Here is a 14,583-nt window from a genome sequence, read left to right as displayed (position 1 = left end):
ATTTTTACATAAAATATATTTCCATATCTTTTAATACTTTCTAAAAATTTTATTTAAAATTTGGCCATTTGTCAATTTGGTGGAAGAGTTCACTCATTAAAAAATCAGAATTCTAATTTATGCATGCTAATATGCTTGTTCTACTGGACTTTTTTTTTCCTGCCAACTCGCTTTAGGTGACAATCTCTTTATGACTTAGGTGCCTCGGTTTGTTCTGTTTGTCCTTTTTGTGGACTCTTTTAGGCCAGGGATCATAATTTTTAAATTATCTACATTAGGTATCTACCATGTAGCAATTTTTGATGGGTATGAAGGGGGTACCCAAAAATTGAATATGAAATCAATATGTTGGTCTTGGGTTTTTTTTTGTTTGTTTGTCTGTTTTTTTTGGCCGTGCCGCACAGCTTCCAGGACCTCAGTTCCCTGACAGGCGTTGAACCTGGGCCATAGCAGTGAAAGCCCTGGAATCCTAACCACCAGGCCACCAGGGAATTCCCAGGTCTTGGGTTTATGTACCCATATTCAGCTGACTCACTCATCTCCATAGACATATAGAAGCTCGTAAGAAGAGCAAAAGACAGTAGAGATTTTCCTGTGAAAATTATCCAGTGGGCTTCAGCTATTTGCAACATATATTAGGTGGTTCTAGGTTTGAAAATTAAAGTCAGGAATTCCAAATTCAGTCAACCTCTCAGTTATCTCTTCTGTTTGGTGCAGATGGCTTGAAGAGTTGTGTTCATCCTACACATTAAAGCTAGTGACCAGCAAGTGGTCTGACTTAAGTGAGTTACTGGGCCTTGAAGATGTTGCATAACCAGAAGACAAAGGAATTCCATCCTTTCTACTTTCTATTTAATCTGAAACAACTGACTCTCAGGAAGACTTGCACATATATTTCTTCAGGGTTATCTCCCAGATTGGATTTTTTTATTTTTTAGACTGGTCTGAAGATGTAGATTAGCGTCAAAAACCCATCTTCCGGGTTGCCTTGAAGTGTACATGATCCAGAGTTAATCTACTCCTTTTAGGTCAGTTTACTCTGGCACAGTCTATGCTTTGGCATAATACATGGTCCTGGTGAATAGTGTTTTGTCATAACTGTCTTCATGTTGTCCTATAGAGTAGATAACAATATGAACTAGCAGCCTAGTGCTCAAAGGGGGAAAACACCCAGCTTTTGGTTTGAAGTTACACTAAATGTCAGTCTGTCCCATGTTTCTTTCCTCAAAGAGTTACTTTGTGGTACTTAGGAGTGGGGGAAAAAGAATCATGTGTCATGAAATGGTTGCGAAGACTTGAAAGTCCACTTGATACTGGTTTTTCCAAATTTCAGAATAAGAACCATTCTTTAGGTTGACAGAGTGTGTGAGATTTGAGATTGCTTCTAGGTGTTATCTACATAACCAAAAGGAAGATGCTTGGGATGGTATACAGAACTGGTCTCTTTCTTTCGAATGTATATATGGAACAGCGACCTTGTAGCTTTAGTGCTAGCAGATGTGTCAACTACTACAAATATATCTCAAGGTCTCTCTCTTTGCTTATTTAGGCCTGTCTCCTCCCTCCTACACATTTCCAGCTCCCGCAGCAGTTATTCCTCCTGAAGCTGCCATTTATCAGCCCTCTGTGCTCTTGAATCCACGAGCACTGCAGCCCTCCACAGCATACTACCCAGCAGGCACCCAGCTCTTCATGAACTACACAGCGTACTATCCCAGGTAAGGCTCTGATGGAAGTGGAAATGAGGGACAGAAACAAAGGACTCCTTTAATAGCCGCTGCCTGAGTTCACAAAAGAATGTTGTCTGCCACGTTGAAGGTTAGCATGACCGGCAACGGTTTCTGGTCATATCTCTGACCAAGAAGGTTGTTTCAAGACAAACCAAAGTGTTTATTTTTTAACCATCTATTGACAGCATGATATTTTAGGTTACGTGTGTATACAACTTTCCATTTTTCCTTCTATTTTAGGGTTGTTAGTGAGTAGCACAGTAATCATTCTAACAGGGTGGCAGTATCATGTGAATGAATTACAAAACGGGAAAATCCATGATGATGACAATTATATTTTTAAGTACCATGAATTCATGTCAACCCAAAATAAATAAAAACTGTTGTTTTAAATTTTATAGGGCTTGTATTCTTTCCTCTCTAAATCTTTACTAACAAGTCCAGAATGAGCAGTACTTTATTAGAATCAACATATTTTAAATCTGATTATTTTTAGTTGTCCTCAATTTCTTGGAGGCAACAGGATATAATGGAGAGAAATTTGTCAGTCTGGAAATTGGGAGACCCGAGTTTTGGTCTCATCTGTTCTTCTACCTGAGGCAATTCACTTGACCTTTCTGGTTGTTACAAAATGATGAGATCAGCCACGCTTTTGGAGTCCCTCCCAGGTCTGATTGCCTGTGATTCTAACTTGTATATATAATAACCTCTCGTTCTCAATTTTCTTTTCAAAAAAAAAAAAAAATTTTTTTTTTAAAGTCTTTGTTTGGACTTCCCTGGCGGTCCATTGATTAGGACTCCGCACCTCCACTGGAGGGGGCCCAGGTTCGATCCCTGGTTGGGGAAGATCCCACATGCTGCAAAGCCAAAAAAAAAAGTCTTTGTTTAGCTACTAACCAGTTCACTTTATTAAAATAAAATTTTACTTTGGCACAAGCAATATTGCTCAAAAACTTTTTAAAGTATACCAGGCCTTGTTTTTTCCTTCTCAAGCTATTTAAAATAAATGTTTTGAGTACATCCACCAATGTGTATGTGAGGTTTTTGATAAGTGGCCTGGAACTTACCTATCTGATCTCTGTGTGTTTTTTTTTGTTGTTTATTTGTTTTTTTGGCCTTGCTTCGTGACTTGCAGGATCTTACTTCCCCGACCAGGGATCGAACCCAGGCTCCCTGCAGTGGAGGTGCGAGGTCCTAACCACTGGACCGCCAGGGGATTCCCTGTCACACTGTATTTTTTATTCTCTCTCCATCTGCAGTTTCCCAATAGTGAGCAAGAACTTTGGAATCTTGGTAGCAGTGAAGCTGGTAGCCACTATTATTAAATTTGTTTAATTTTTTTAGAAATTTTAAAAACATTCATTAATGCTATTGAAAATATTCTTCTTGTTTGTTTTGTTTTGTTTTTTGAAAATGTTCTTTATTCTCCTGGGGAAGAAGAATAGGGAGAAAGCCATGATAATCATCAGCTGGCCATCTTTTGAAAGCTTGAAAAAGGTCTCAGAAGCATGAGTAATTGTTAACTGCTCATGGTTGAGTACTGTCAGACACCCAGCCCAATCCCAATCTGTCACCTTCTCTAGACCCTGTGACAGTCACTTGCTGGTAGTGGCTCTGGTTATAAGAAAGATCTCTGTCTTCTTGTCTGACACCATCAGAATGTCAGGAGTGGAATGCGTTATGCCACTGGATGCCTGGTGCAATTTCTTGTGCCTATAATACACTTGCAAAGTATCCAATTCCACCATTGCCTTGCTATCTGGACACTGTTAAAAGAAGGAATCTCTTAGAAAGAGTTTTCCATCATAGTGAGATGGGAACTTGAGTCTTGAATTGAAGCCCCAAAGGCAAGCGGAACTGACATTTATGGCTTAATAGCTCCTGTAATTTTGGGCCCCTGCTTATATGTTAATTGTTTTCTACTAGTGGTTTTTTTTTTTTCTACTAGTGGTTTTAAAGTTTGTAATGTCCTCATTATTAAGTCTAAGAGGATAGACGTAGTGAGTAAAAGTAGACTCCCATTCTACACAACACCAAGTCCAAAAGTAACCACTGCTATCAGTTTGATAACATACACGTATCTGTGTGCTTGTAAATAATGTGGCGTACTAACATACTGCCCACTGTTTTGTTTTGTCTGTCTGTTTGTTTTAACTTGCCAGTATGTCATTGACTTCTTCCCTAAGGAATATCTGTATATTTACCTCACTCTTGTAACTTCCATATGATATCCCAAGAATGAAAATATATCATAATTTAACAATTCCTTTATTTTTATAGACATTTAATTTTATTTTTCTGTTAAACTCGTATTGATCTTTAAATACTTCTATTTCTGTAGAACAGTTTCACAGGAGTGGGATTTTTAAATCAAAAGTCATGTATGTTATATTTAAATTAATATTTCCAAATAACTCCTAGTATGGTTCACTTTCAATTCACATTTCCCTAATTCTAGTGAAATTACTGACACAAAGTGTTCAAACATGGGGATGTGCTGTTAACCATACTTAAAATCTGTAATAATTTAAAAAGCAAATTCCAAAAACGATAAAATATTTTACAGTTTTGGGAGAAAGCCATTAATTTCTAACATCACATGACTGTAAGGCATTTGAGGCTCTGTGATGTAAATGTTTAAGTATATTTTGGCCTATTCTCTGATACGTAGGAAAGTGTGAGATAGCATACTTAGGCTAAAACAAGATATTAAATCAGAAGCTCTGGAGTTTGTCTCTTTTTAAATAAAAAAAATAAATAAATTCCCTCCATTTTTTTTTTATATTTCATTGAAGTATATTGATTTACAGTATTGTGTTAATTTCTGCTGTACAGCAAAGTGATTCAGTTATATATTCTTTTCCATTATGGTTTATTACACAATATTGTCCCTCCACTTTTTTTTTTTAATTTTTAAAAAATTTTTATTGGGCTTCCCTGGTGGCGCAGTGGTTGAGAGTCCGCCTGCTGATGCAGGGGACACGGGTTCGGGCCCCGGTCTGGGAAGATCCCGCGTGATGCGGAGTGGCTGGGCCCGTGAGCCATGGCCGCTGAGCCTGTGCTTCTGGAGCCTGTGCTCCGCAACGGGAGAGGCCACAGCAGTGAGAGGCCAGAGTACCGCAAAAAAAAAAAAAAAAAAAAAAATTATTGGAGTATAGTTGATTTAAAATGTGCTATCCACTTTTTAAATGAAATATGTCCGTTTGACTTCAGATTATGCAACATGTTCATTACTTTAAAACATCAATATGCTAACATTTTGCAGACTTTTAAAAGTATGCCCCTCAAAAAAAGTAACTGGTTTTACTGTTTTTAACTTTGAATTTATCTGGGCAAACTATAATTTAGTACCTCTGTGTGTGACATACTGGGAATATTAGGGTTAATAAAATATGGACCCTTTCTGGTGTAGAGTAGCTGACAGAGTTCATCCCTGTGCAGTCAGTGACTTCAAAGGGCTCCTTCAGCTAGCAGGCATTTGTTCTTATTTTATTTCCTCTAACTTGGTATATTTGGAGATAGAACCTATGATGGGTATTTCATCATAATGATTTGGATTACTTGAGGAACATTTAAGGAGAAAACAGTGAACCAGTGAATTGCTTTCTTTTTGTTTATTGTTAAATGAGTTTTTAGCAGTTTAAATGTGTGGCTGTAACAACAGCATCTTGAAGAGCAAGTGAAATTAAAGCAAGTGGTTCTATTTTCTGATTATGAACATTGGTTTTTCCTTTCACCTCTTGGAAGAAGATTTCGGTTACCCAGTATCCCAGAGCTTAGCCCAGGGTACAAAAGAATGAGAAGGGACTATCTGTTCATGCCCACCCTGCTTATTACTCAGAACTCTGTTTTCACACCTTGTCTCTCCCATTACATAAAGTCCTACCTTTTGTTCTGACCTCTCATTTTTCTTAGAAAAGAATATTCTCTTTTGCATCAAAGCTGTAGCACACGTAAGAAACATGCTGAGTCTTCAAAGAAATGTCGTGTGATTTAAAGAAAGATGGATTAACATAAATGTCTTTTATATGTTATAAATAATAACATATCACCTTGAACCAAAAGAGAGGGCAAGGGATGTTTGACATTTTTAATGATTGATGCTTTATTTGCATACCCATGAGAAAGGTTTGGGAGGTGTGGGAGGGGACTTTTATTTTTTCAGATAACCATTATTTGTACAATCATTCTTTCTACCCAAGCAATGAATACGTATATTTAGTAATATTGAGGCATTCTGCAATGCTTGGTTTGTTGTGTGGTGTTCTTGTATTCTATTCTGAAATTCTTTGCACCTGAGCCAAAAAGAATACCAAGCCTCTGAGAGATGCATGCATTTCCTATTTTGAACACTTGGCTTTCTTATTCCAGTTTCCTTTTGTTATTGAGATAAGTATAGGTTCACAAGGTTGTAACAAACAGTACAGAGGCATCCCATATACACTTTAACTAGTTTCTCGCAGTGGTAACATTTGACAACCAAATGTAAAGTTAAACTTACTTTCTAATTTACTCATTGAAAGCTTTCTTTTTTTTAGTATATATTTTATTTATTTATTTTTGGCTGCATCAGATCTTAGTTGCAGAATGCGGGGTCTTCCTTGATGCATGTGGGATCTTTCGTTGCAGGACAGGCTCCAGAGCACATGGGCTCTGTAGTTTGTGGCATGCAGGCTCTCTCTTTGAGGCGCGGGAGCCCAGTAGTTGTGGCACGCAGGCTTAGCTGCCCCGCCGCATGTGGGATCTTAGTTCCCTGGCCAGGGATCGAACTTGCATCCCCTGCATTGAAAGGTGGATTCTTTACCACTGGACCACCAGGGAAGTCCCAAAAGCTTTCTGATAGGACTAAGAAAAAGAAAGAATTCTTGTTTTAAAAAAATTCTTTTTATAACTTAAACATTTAGTGCCACAAATGCAAACTGGAACTCAGCATGCAGTGAAATTATACTAGAACGTTGTAACAATGCAATATTAACGCAGTATCAGGCAATGTTGTTATAACGGAGAAGGACCAGATAATTTTTATTGGTGGGAACAACTCTTTTTTTTTTTTTAGTTTGAATGACATGGCTAAATGATGTAAGCAGGAACTGCTGTGGGCAATTCAGTCTATACTATCAGTCCCTGAGAATTCAGTGTAGTTTCATGGAATAGTCATTTGTTAGTCTAAAGACCTTATTCATATGATGAGCGGTTCAGGGAATTTAAAATATGCTTAAAATTCTTTTCAGCGTTGTAGAAAATTATCAAGTGCAGTGAACTTAAAGGAAAAAAATTTTCATTACCCAAAACACTTGACTGATTTCAATGTGTAAGTTTTTTTTCCCTATGGATTTTTTTTCTTACAAAATGGGGATGGTATTATACATGTTATTTTCAAGCATAACTTTAAAAGAATCTATTACAGAAATTTTCAAACTAACATAATTTGGGAGAATATCTATTACCCAATTTCAACAATATCAATATTTCCCAATCTTGTATCATCTGTTTCCATGCGTACCCTGCTATACCCTTACCCGCAGAACATTTTAAAGCACAAAAACCTAGAGATCATTTCTTTCACTTGCTGCTATTTATGTGCCCAATATATCTTTAAATTAAGCACCTTATTCTTAAGCATTAATGACTTTAGTTAAAGCAGAACTTAACTAAAACACGTGTCAATGTTGATAAACCTATTTTGCCTCCATTGCCCTATTTAAGCATTTCCTTGGTATATCTTTAAGACATTACCTTGAAGTAGGCTAAAAGGAAAAATTGACATTTGTCTATGAATTTTATCTAATAATATAGAGTAATGACTTTTGATTTTCTTTACTGTGTGTTATGTGGTCTTTTAAGCCGCCTTTTTTTTCTTTTTCTTTTGGCTGCTTTGGGTCTTTGTTTCTGCACAGGGGCTACTCTTTGTTGTGGTGTGCGGGCTCCTCATTGCGGTGTCTTCTCTTGTGGAGCTTGGGCTCTAGGCTCACGGGCTTCAGTAGTTGTGGCTTGCTGGCTCTAGAGTGTGGGCTCAGTAGTTGTGGTTCACAGGCTCTAAAGCGCAGGCTCATTAGTTGTGGCGCATGGGCTTAGTTGCTCCGTGGCATGTGGGATCTTCCCGGACCAGGGCTGGAAGCCGTGTCCCCTGCATTGGCAGGCAGATTCTTAACCACTGTGCCACCAGGGAAGTCCCTAACCTGCCTTTTTTTAAACCAAAAGCAAAATGGCTTTATTAGCAAACATTTTCCATTTAAGTTCAAAATAATCAAATCATAATAACCACGAAGCTAGAATGGGATTGCTTCTGGAGAGGGTCTGATCTAGAGGGGGAGGGGTGTGATGGAGTCATACTGCTGGCTCTGTATTTGTACCTTTCAATGTTGTATGCTATTCCTATTCCAAAACAAGACAAAAGCTCATTTAAAAAACAGAACGCCAAAATAGTTTACAAAATAATAACTTCTGTAAATGTGCCTCTCTGGAAATTGTTGTCTTCTGTTACTTCTGTTACAAATGTCCATGGTTAACAGTGTGTTTTGCTTCCTTCTTCATCTAGATTTTTCATCAAAATATTACTTTTAAAAATGTCACTGTTTTCTAAGCATGTAAGAAGATCAGTTGTTATCATTTTATACTTTAAATCAAGCAAAAAGATTACTTATAAAATAATTTCTACTTCTGAGGGCAATTCTTGTTTTGAGTAAACAGTCTGTAACTTTACTATGTATTTGGAGCATATTATGATAACTGTAGTAGGGGGGTTTTTTGTTTGGTTTTGGTAATCTTTGACATAATTAGGGTAAGTTAAGTTTAGTTACCAAACTATTTTGGCAGTACCTAAATTTGCTTACAGTTTCAGTGAAATAGATTCTTAGAAGATTTCTTTATTCCTTCCAGAGTGTTTTTATATTCGTTGGTTACTTAAACTTTCTCCAAGGGGTAGATGCACATGCACAGAGCAGCTTGTACAGCCTTTAGGAAGAGCTAACAGACATTGAGAATCCAGATGTGATCATCCGTCCTTCTGCCTCAGTTTTAAACTCAAAAAGAATGTTGAAAAGTCATCCTTCTTGAGATTGTTCATTTCAGATGAACAAGTTAGTTCAGAAATTTCCTACGTGAAAAGTGACTCCATCTTTTGCACTTGCTAGGATTAAAACATTGTTTCTCCAGTCACTTTCCAAAAATATATGGTCTTTGTAACACTAGGGGTGTTAATAACCTTAATACAAAGGCTCAGTGCAGTAATTTTGCAAGAAGTAGAAACCAGATTTCTTTTTGCAAGACTTCTCGGCATGTTTTCTATGTAACTGTGTTTTATGTGTTTTAATTTTCTATGTTTTTTATGTGTTTTTTTAATTAATGTGTTTTAGTTTTCTATGTTAATGTCCTCTCATCCAGAGGAGAGAATATAGTCTTCTATTCTTTTCCCTTAACCTCTTTTTCTAATAGGACAGATAATGCTTTGATTCTCTCTCCTCTAGAGAAATATGGTAGGTCCTCAAAATATGAATATTATCGTGCTGTGACTACTTCTATTTTGGAATGCTACCTGATAACATCAGTGTTATCAATGTTTAGTAATTTGTAATTATTAGATGAAAGGGTGTTATGAGAATTATTTCCGATAGAGTATATATTGTGTTGTTAGACACCCTGGCCTTCAGTATTTTCATATCTTTCCCTGCTCTACAAAGAATTTTCTATGAGTTATTAGGATACATAGAATATTATAAAATTAGATTATGTAAATTAGGATTTGAAAAAATATAAGATAGGAAGAAATATTTGATAGTCTGACAACAGAATCTTAGGCAATTAAATTAATATTGGCATAACAATCATAGGCTCTGAGCAGGAGGAAACTTGAATTACAAAACTCATAATTTCAAAGGAAAGAAAGTCATTAATTCTCAGGGGAATATAGTTTTTCTCTACATTGGGTTTGAAAGTTTTTACCCAGATACGTAGAGAGAACATGGAGTACTGCCATGGAGGAAATCTTCACCAACTTTATAATGTAGTCACTGGTGTGTTCATTCAGTAGTTTCTTTTTCTTTTTTTTTTTTTATAATTTTTTTTTATTTTTGGCTGCATTGGGTCTTCGTTGCTGCACGCAGGCTTTATCTAGCCCTGGCGAGCGGGGGCTACTCTTCGTTGCTGTGCGTGGGCTTCTCATTGCAGTGGCTTCTCTTTGTTGCAGAACACGGGCTCTAGGCGTGCAGGCTTCAGTAGTTGTGGCGCACAGGCTCAGTAGTTGTGGCGCACGGGCTTAGTTGCTCTGCAGCATGTGGGATCTTCCGGAACCGGGGATCAAACCCGTGTCCCCTGCAATGGCAGGCGGATTCTTAACCACTGCGCCACCAGGGAAGTCCTCAGTAATTTCTTAATGCAATCTCAGTGTGACTTGCTGAATGAGTCTCAGCAGTAATGTCTTCATAACTGTGATGATCTAGCAGTTTTCTGAATATAAACCTTTGGGGAGAACCCTCTTGTGCTATTTACTTTTTCCCTTCATTTCCTCTCATCTCCCTTCAGTTCTTTGCCCATTCAGGCAACTCCAACAGGGTTTCTTACCCAGCTCAAGTGCAGTCTCCTTGTTAGTTTATGTGTTGCGGTACAGTCCCTCCATGCACTGTAGGACCTCGGAGTTCAGGGTTACATTGACTCACTCATTTGGCCCCTAACCCGTTGGGTTCCTTTGTAGTTTTATCAATTTTTGATCCTCTGTAGCTTTTGAGTAGCAGTTACATTATTGTTACCATGTACACCTGAGACTGATAAATACTGACACTTGAGAATCGGAAACCTAAGTAAAGATAAAATGGAGGTAAAAACCCAAAACAATGACTTAAAGTGAATGTTAGGTTGAGCTACTGGCATAGTCTTGTTTTGATGGACAGCTTTCTTTTTGCCGTTATTTAGGGTGTGGTTAAAAAATTCCTTATCTTTCTCTAAACCACCGCCACAAAGCAAATGCACATAATTTTTACGTTATCCTTATTCTGTGGCGATGGCATAATCCATTTATTCTGTGTTGATGGCCTAATCCATTTATACTTTATACTTTGAAGCTATTCTTTTGTTTAAAATTGTTTCCCTTATAACATACAGCACTCCCTACCATTCCTTAAATTACATGGGATTTGAAAAAGGCTAAGACTTTCTGATAACTGAGTAACTTTCCATGGAAAGCATTAAATATCTCAAACATTGACTGTAAATTGTACTTAACGGAATTGGATTAGTTGAAAAGTTAATTTATTTACTTATTTTTTTAAATAAATAAATTTATTTATTTTTTGCTGCATTGTGTCTTCGTTGCTGCACACGGGCTTTCTCTAGTTGTGGTGAGCAGGGGCTACTCTTTGTTGCTGTGCGTGAGCTTCTCATTGCGGTGGCTTCTCTTGTGGAGCACGGGCTCTAGGCATGTGGGCTTCAGTAGTTGTGGTGTGTGGGCTCAGTAGCTGTAGCTCCTGGGCTCTAGAGTACAGGCTCAGTAGTTGTGGTGCATGGGCTTAGTTGCTCCGCAGCATGTGGGATCTTCCTGGACCAGGGCTCGAACCCATGTCCTCTGCATTGACAGGAGGATTCCTAACCACTGCACCACCAGGGAAGTCCTAAAAACAGCTTTATTAAGGTAGTTTACATATCATAAAATTAACCTATTTTAAGTATACAATTCAGTGGTTTTTAGTGTATTTACAGAATTGTGCGGCTAATTTTAGAACAATTGTGTAAACTAATTTTTAGATAATGTAACAATCTAATTTTAGAGTAACCCATTACCCCCAAAGGAAACCTGGTGTCCATTAGTAGACACTCCCGTTCACTTCCTTTCTACCCGCTTTACTTGCCCCTCCCCCATCCCTAAATAACGATCAATCTATTTTCTGTTTCTATGGATTTGCTTGTTCAGATATTTCATATAAATGGAATCATACCATATGTGGTCTTCTGTGACTGGCTTTTTTTTTTGGTGGCATTGGGTCTTCATTGCTACATGCGGGCTTTCTCTAGTTGTAGCGAGCGGGGGCCACTCTTTGTTGGGGTGCGCAGGCTTCTCATTGCAGTGGTTTTTCTTTTTGCAGAGCACAGGCTGTAGGCGCACCGGCTTTAGTAGTTGTGGCACGCAGGCCCAGTAGTTGTGGCTCGCGGGCTCTAGAGCGCAGGCTCAGTAGTTAAGATGCACGGGCTTAGTTGCTCCGCGGCATGTGGGATCTTCCCGGACCGGGGCACGAACCCGTGTCCCCTGCATCGGCAGGCGGACTCTCAACCACTGCACCACCAGGGAAGCCCACTACATATTCTTTTAAGAGTTGTGTAGTGTTAGCTCTTACACTTAGGTATATTATCATTTTGAATTAATTTTTTATATGGAGTGAAGTAGAGGTCTAAATTCATCCTTTTGCATGTGGACATTTCATTGTTCCAGCAACATTTACTGAAAAGACTTCTTTCCTCATCAAATTGTCCTGGAACCCTCATCAGAAATCAATTGACCAGGGAATTCCCTGGCTGTCCAGTGATTGGGACACCACGTTTTCACTGCCACGGGCCTGAGTTTGATCCCTGGTCGGGGAACTGGGATCACATGGGCTGTGCAGCGTGGCCAAAAAAAAAAAAAAAATCAATTGACCATAAATGTAAGGGTTTATTTCTCACCTCTCAAATTCTATTCTATTGATCATTGCCTACCCTTATGGGAGTACCACACCATATTGACTACTGTAGCTTTAGAGTAAGTTTTGCATTTAGGAAATGTAAGTCTTCCTACTTCGTTCTTTTTTAAGAAAGTTTGGCTATTCTGGGTCATTTGTATTTCCATATATGTTTTAGCTTCAGTTTGTCATTTTCTGCAAAAAAGCCAGTTGGAATTTTGATAGCTATTGCATCAAATCTGTACAATTTAGAGATAGTATTGCCATTCTAACAAAATTAAATCTTCTGTTTATGAACATGGGCTGTCTTTCCATTTATTTAGATCTTTTATTTTCTAACAGTGTTTCATAGTTTTTAGTGTACAAGTCTTGCTCTTCCTTTGTCAAATTTTTTTCCTAAATATTTTGTTCTTTTTGATGCTATTGTGAATGGAATTGATTTCCTAATTTCCGTTTTGGATTGTTCATTGTAGTGTATAAAAATGTAGTTAATTAATTTTGTGCATTGATCTTATATCTTTTAACCTTGCCAAACTGGCTTATTCTAGTAATAATTCAGCAAACTGTATTCGATTTTCTACATATAAGTTTGCCTTCTCTCTATACTACCATTTTTACTCCATAAGTTACTTTATTTCTTGCTGTTTTTTATTTCAGTAATCTGAAAGACCTGGAATTTAGGTTGAGAGAAAATTCTTATTCTCATGCCCTGTCAGGTAGATACAGATTATTTAATTTTTCTTAAGATATCTTGTCTACAGCAGATAATGCTAGTGCAAAGAATAAAGATGTGAATCCCAATTGTATTGTGTTTTGGCTTCATTGGAATAGGTGCTACCCTACAGATGCTGAACATAATTGTCATTTATAGCCTTAAATTTCTAGTTAGATAACTTTTATTTTATCTTGGTTGTATTTTGAAGGTATTGGGTTGGCCAAAAAGTTCCTTTGGTCTTTAAGTGAAAATAAAAGACATATTTTTCATTTTCACCAAGACCTTTATTGAACAACGTATTCACCATTTTGTTCCACTACCTTCTGCCATTTTTCAGGCAACTTCATAATTCCATCTTCCCAAAAGTTTTTATCTTTTTGAGCAAAGACCTGTTCCGGGTGCCTTTTACAGTCTTCCAGGGAATTGAAATTCTTTCCATTAAGAGAGTTTTGTAAAGACCGAAATAAATGGAAATCTGAAGGTACAGTGTCTGGTGAATACAGCAGATGAATCAGAGCCTTCCAGCCAAGCTGTAACAATTTTTGCCTGGTCATCAAAGAAACATGCGGTCTTGTGTTATCCTGATGAAAGATTATGCATTTTCTGTTGACTAATTCCGGACACTTTTCGTTGGGTGCTGCTTTCAGTTGGTCTAATTGGGAGCAGTACTTATTGGAATTAATCATTTGGTCTTCCGGAAGGAGCTCATAATAGAGGACTCCCTTCCAATCCCACCATATACACACATCACCTTCTTTGGTTGAAGACTGGCCTTTGGTGTGGTTGGTGGTGGTTCATTTCACTTGCCCCACGATCGCTTCCATTCCACATTATTGTACAGTATCCACTTTTTATCACCTGTCACAAATTTGTTTTAAAAATGGAACGTTTTCAGGCTTCCCTGGTGGCGCAGTGGTTGAGAGTCCGCCTGCCGATGCAGGGGACACGGGTTCGTGCCCCGGTCCGGGAAGATCCCACATGCTGCGGAGCGGCTGGGCCCGTGAGCCATGGCCGCTGAGCCTGCGCGTCCGGAGCCTGTTCTCCGCGGCGGGAGCCTGTTCTCCGCGGCGGGAGGGGCCAGAGCAGTGAGAGGCCTGCGTACCGCAAAAAAAAAAAAAAAAAAAAAAAAAAGGACCGTTTTCGTTATGTTTCAGTAGAGAATTGCATGCACAAATATGGTCAAGAAAGTTTTTATCGCTTAACTTAATGTGGAACCCAAACATTAAAGCAATTAACATAACCAAGCTGGTGCAAATGATTTTCAGCAGTTGATTTGGATATTTTGAGTATGTCGGCTGTCTCCTGCATGGTGTAACATTGATTGTTCTCCATTAATGTCTCGATTTGATCACTATCAACTTCAACTGGTCTTACCCGACCTTGGAGCATCACCCAGCTCGAAATCTCCAGCACGAAACTTCACAAACCACTTTTGACACGTTTGATCAGTCACAGCACCTTCTCCATACACTGCACAAATCGTTTTTTGCATTTC

General features: G+C 38.2%; 1 protein-coding gene across 5 annotated transcripts in view; it reads left to right on the top strand.

The window, feature by feature from the left end:
- Positions 1-14,583, top strand: part of ESRP1 (epithelial splicing regulatory protein 1) — a 57,145-nt gene that overhangs the window by 29,079 nt on the left and 13,483 nt on the right. For 4 of the 5 annotated variants that reach the window (XM_067711755.1, XM_067711758.1, XM_067711757.1 and 1 more), the window contains exon 13: positions 1,550-1,718. In XM_067711755.1, the coding sequence (XP_067567856.1) occupies positions 1,550-1,718 (169 nt within the window). The remainder of the gene's footprint in view (positions 1-1,549; positions 1,719-14,583) is intronic. The other variant, XM_067711756.1, reaches the window with a different exon arrangement.

Source organism: Pseudorca crassidens, chromosome 17, assembly GCF_039906515.1.
Source record: "Pseudorca crassidens isolate mPseCra1 chromosome 17, mPseCra1.hap1, whole genome shotgun sequence".
In the NCBI taxonomy this organism is placed as follows: Eukaryota; Metazoa; Chordata; class Mammalia; order Artiodactyla; family Delphinidae; genus Pseudorca; species Pseudorca crassidens.
This window is presented reverse-complemented; position numbering and strand designations above follow the sequence as displayed.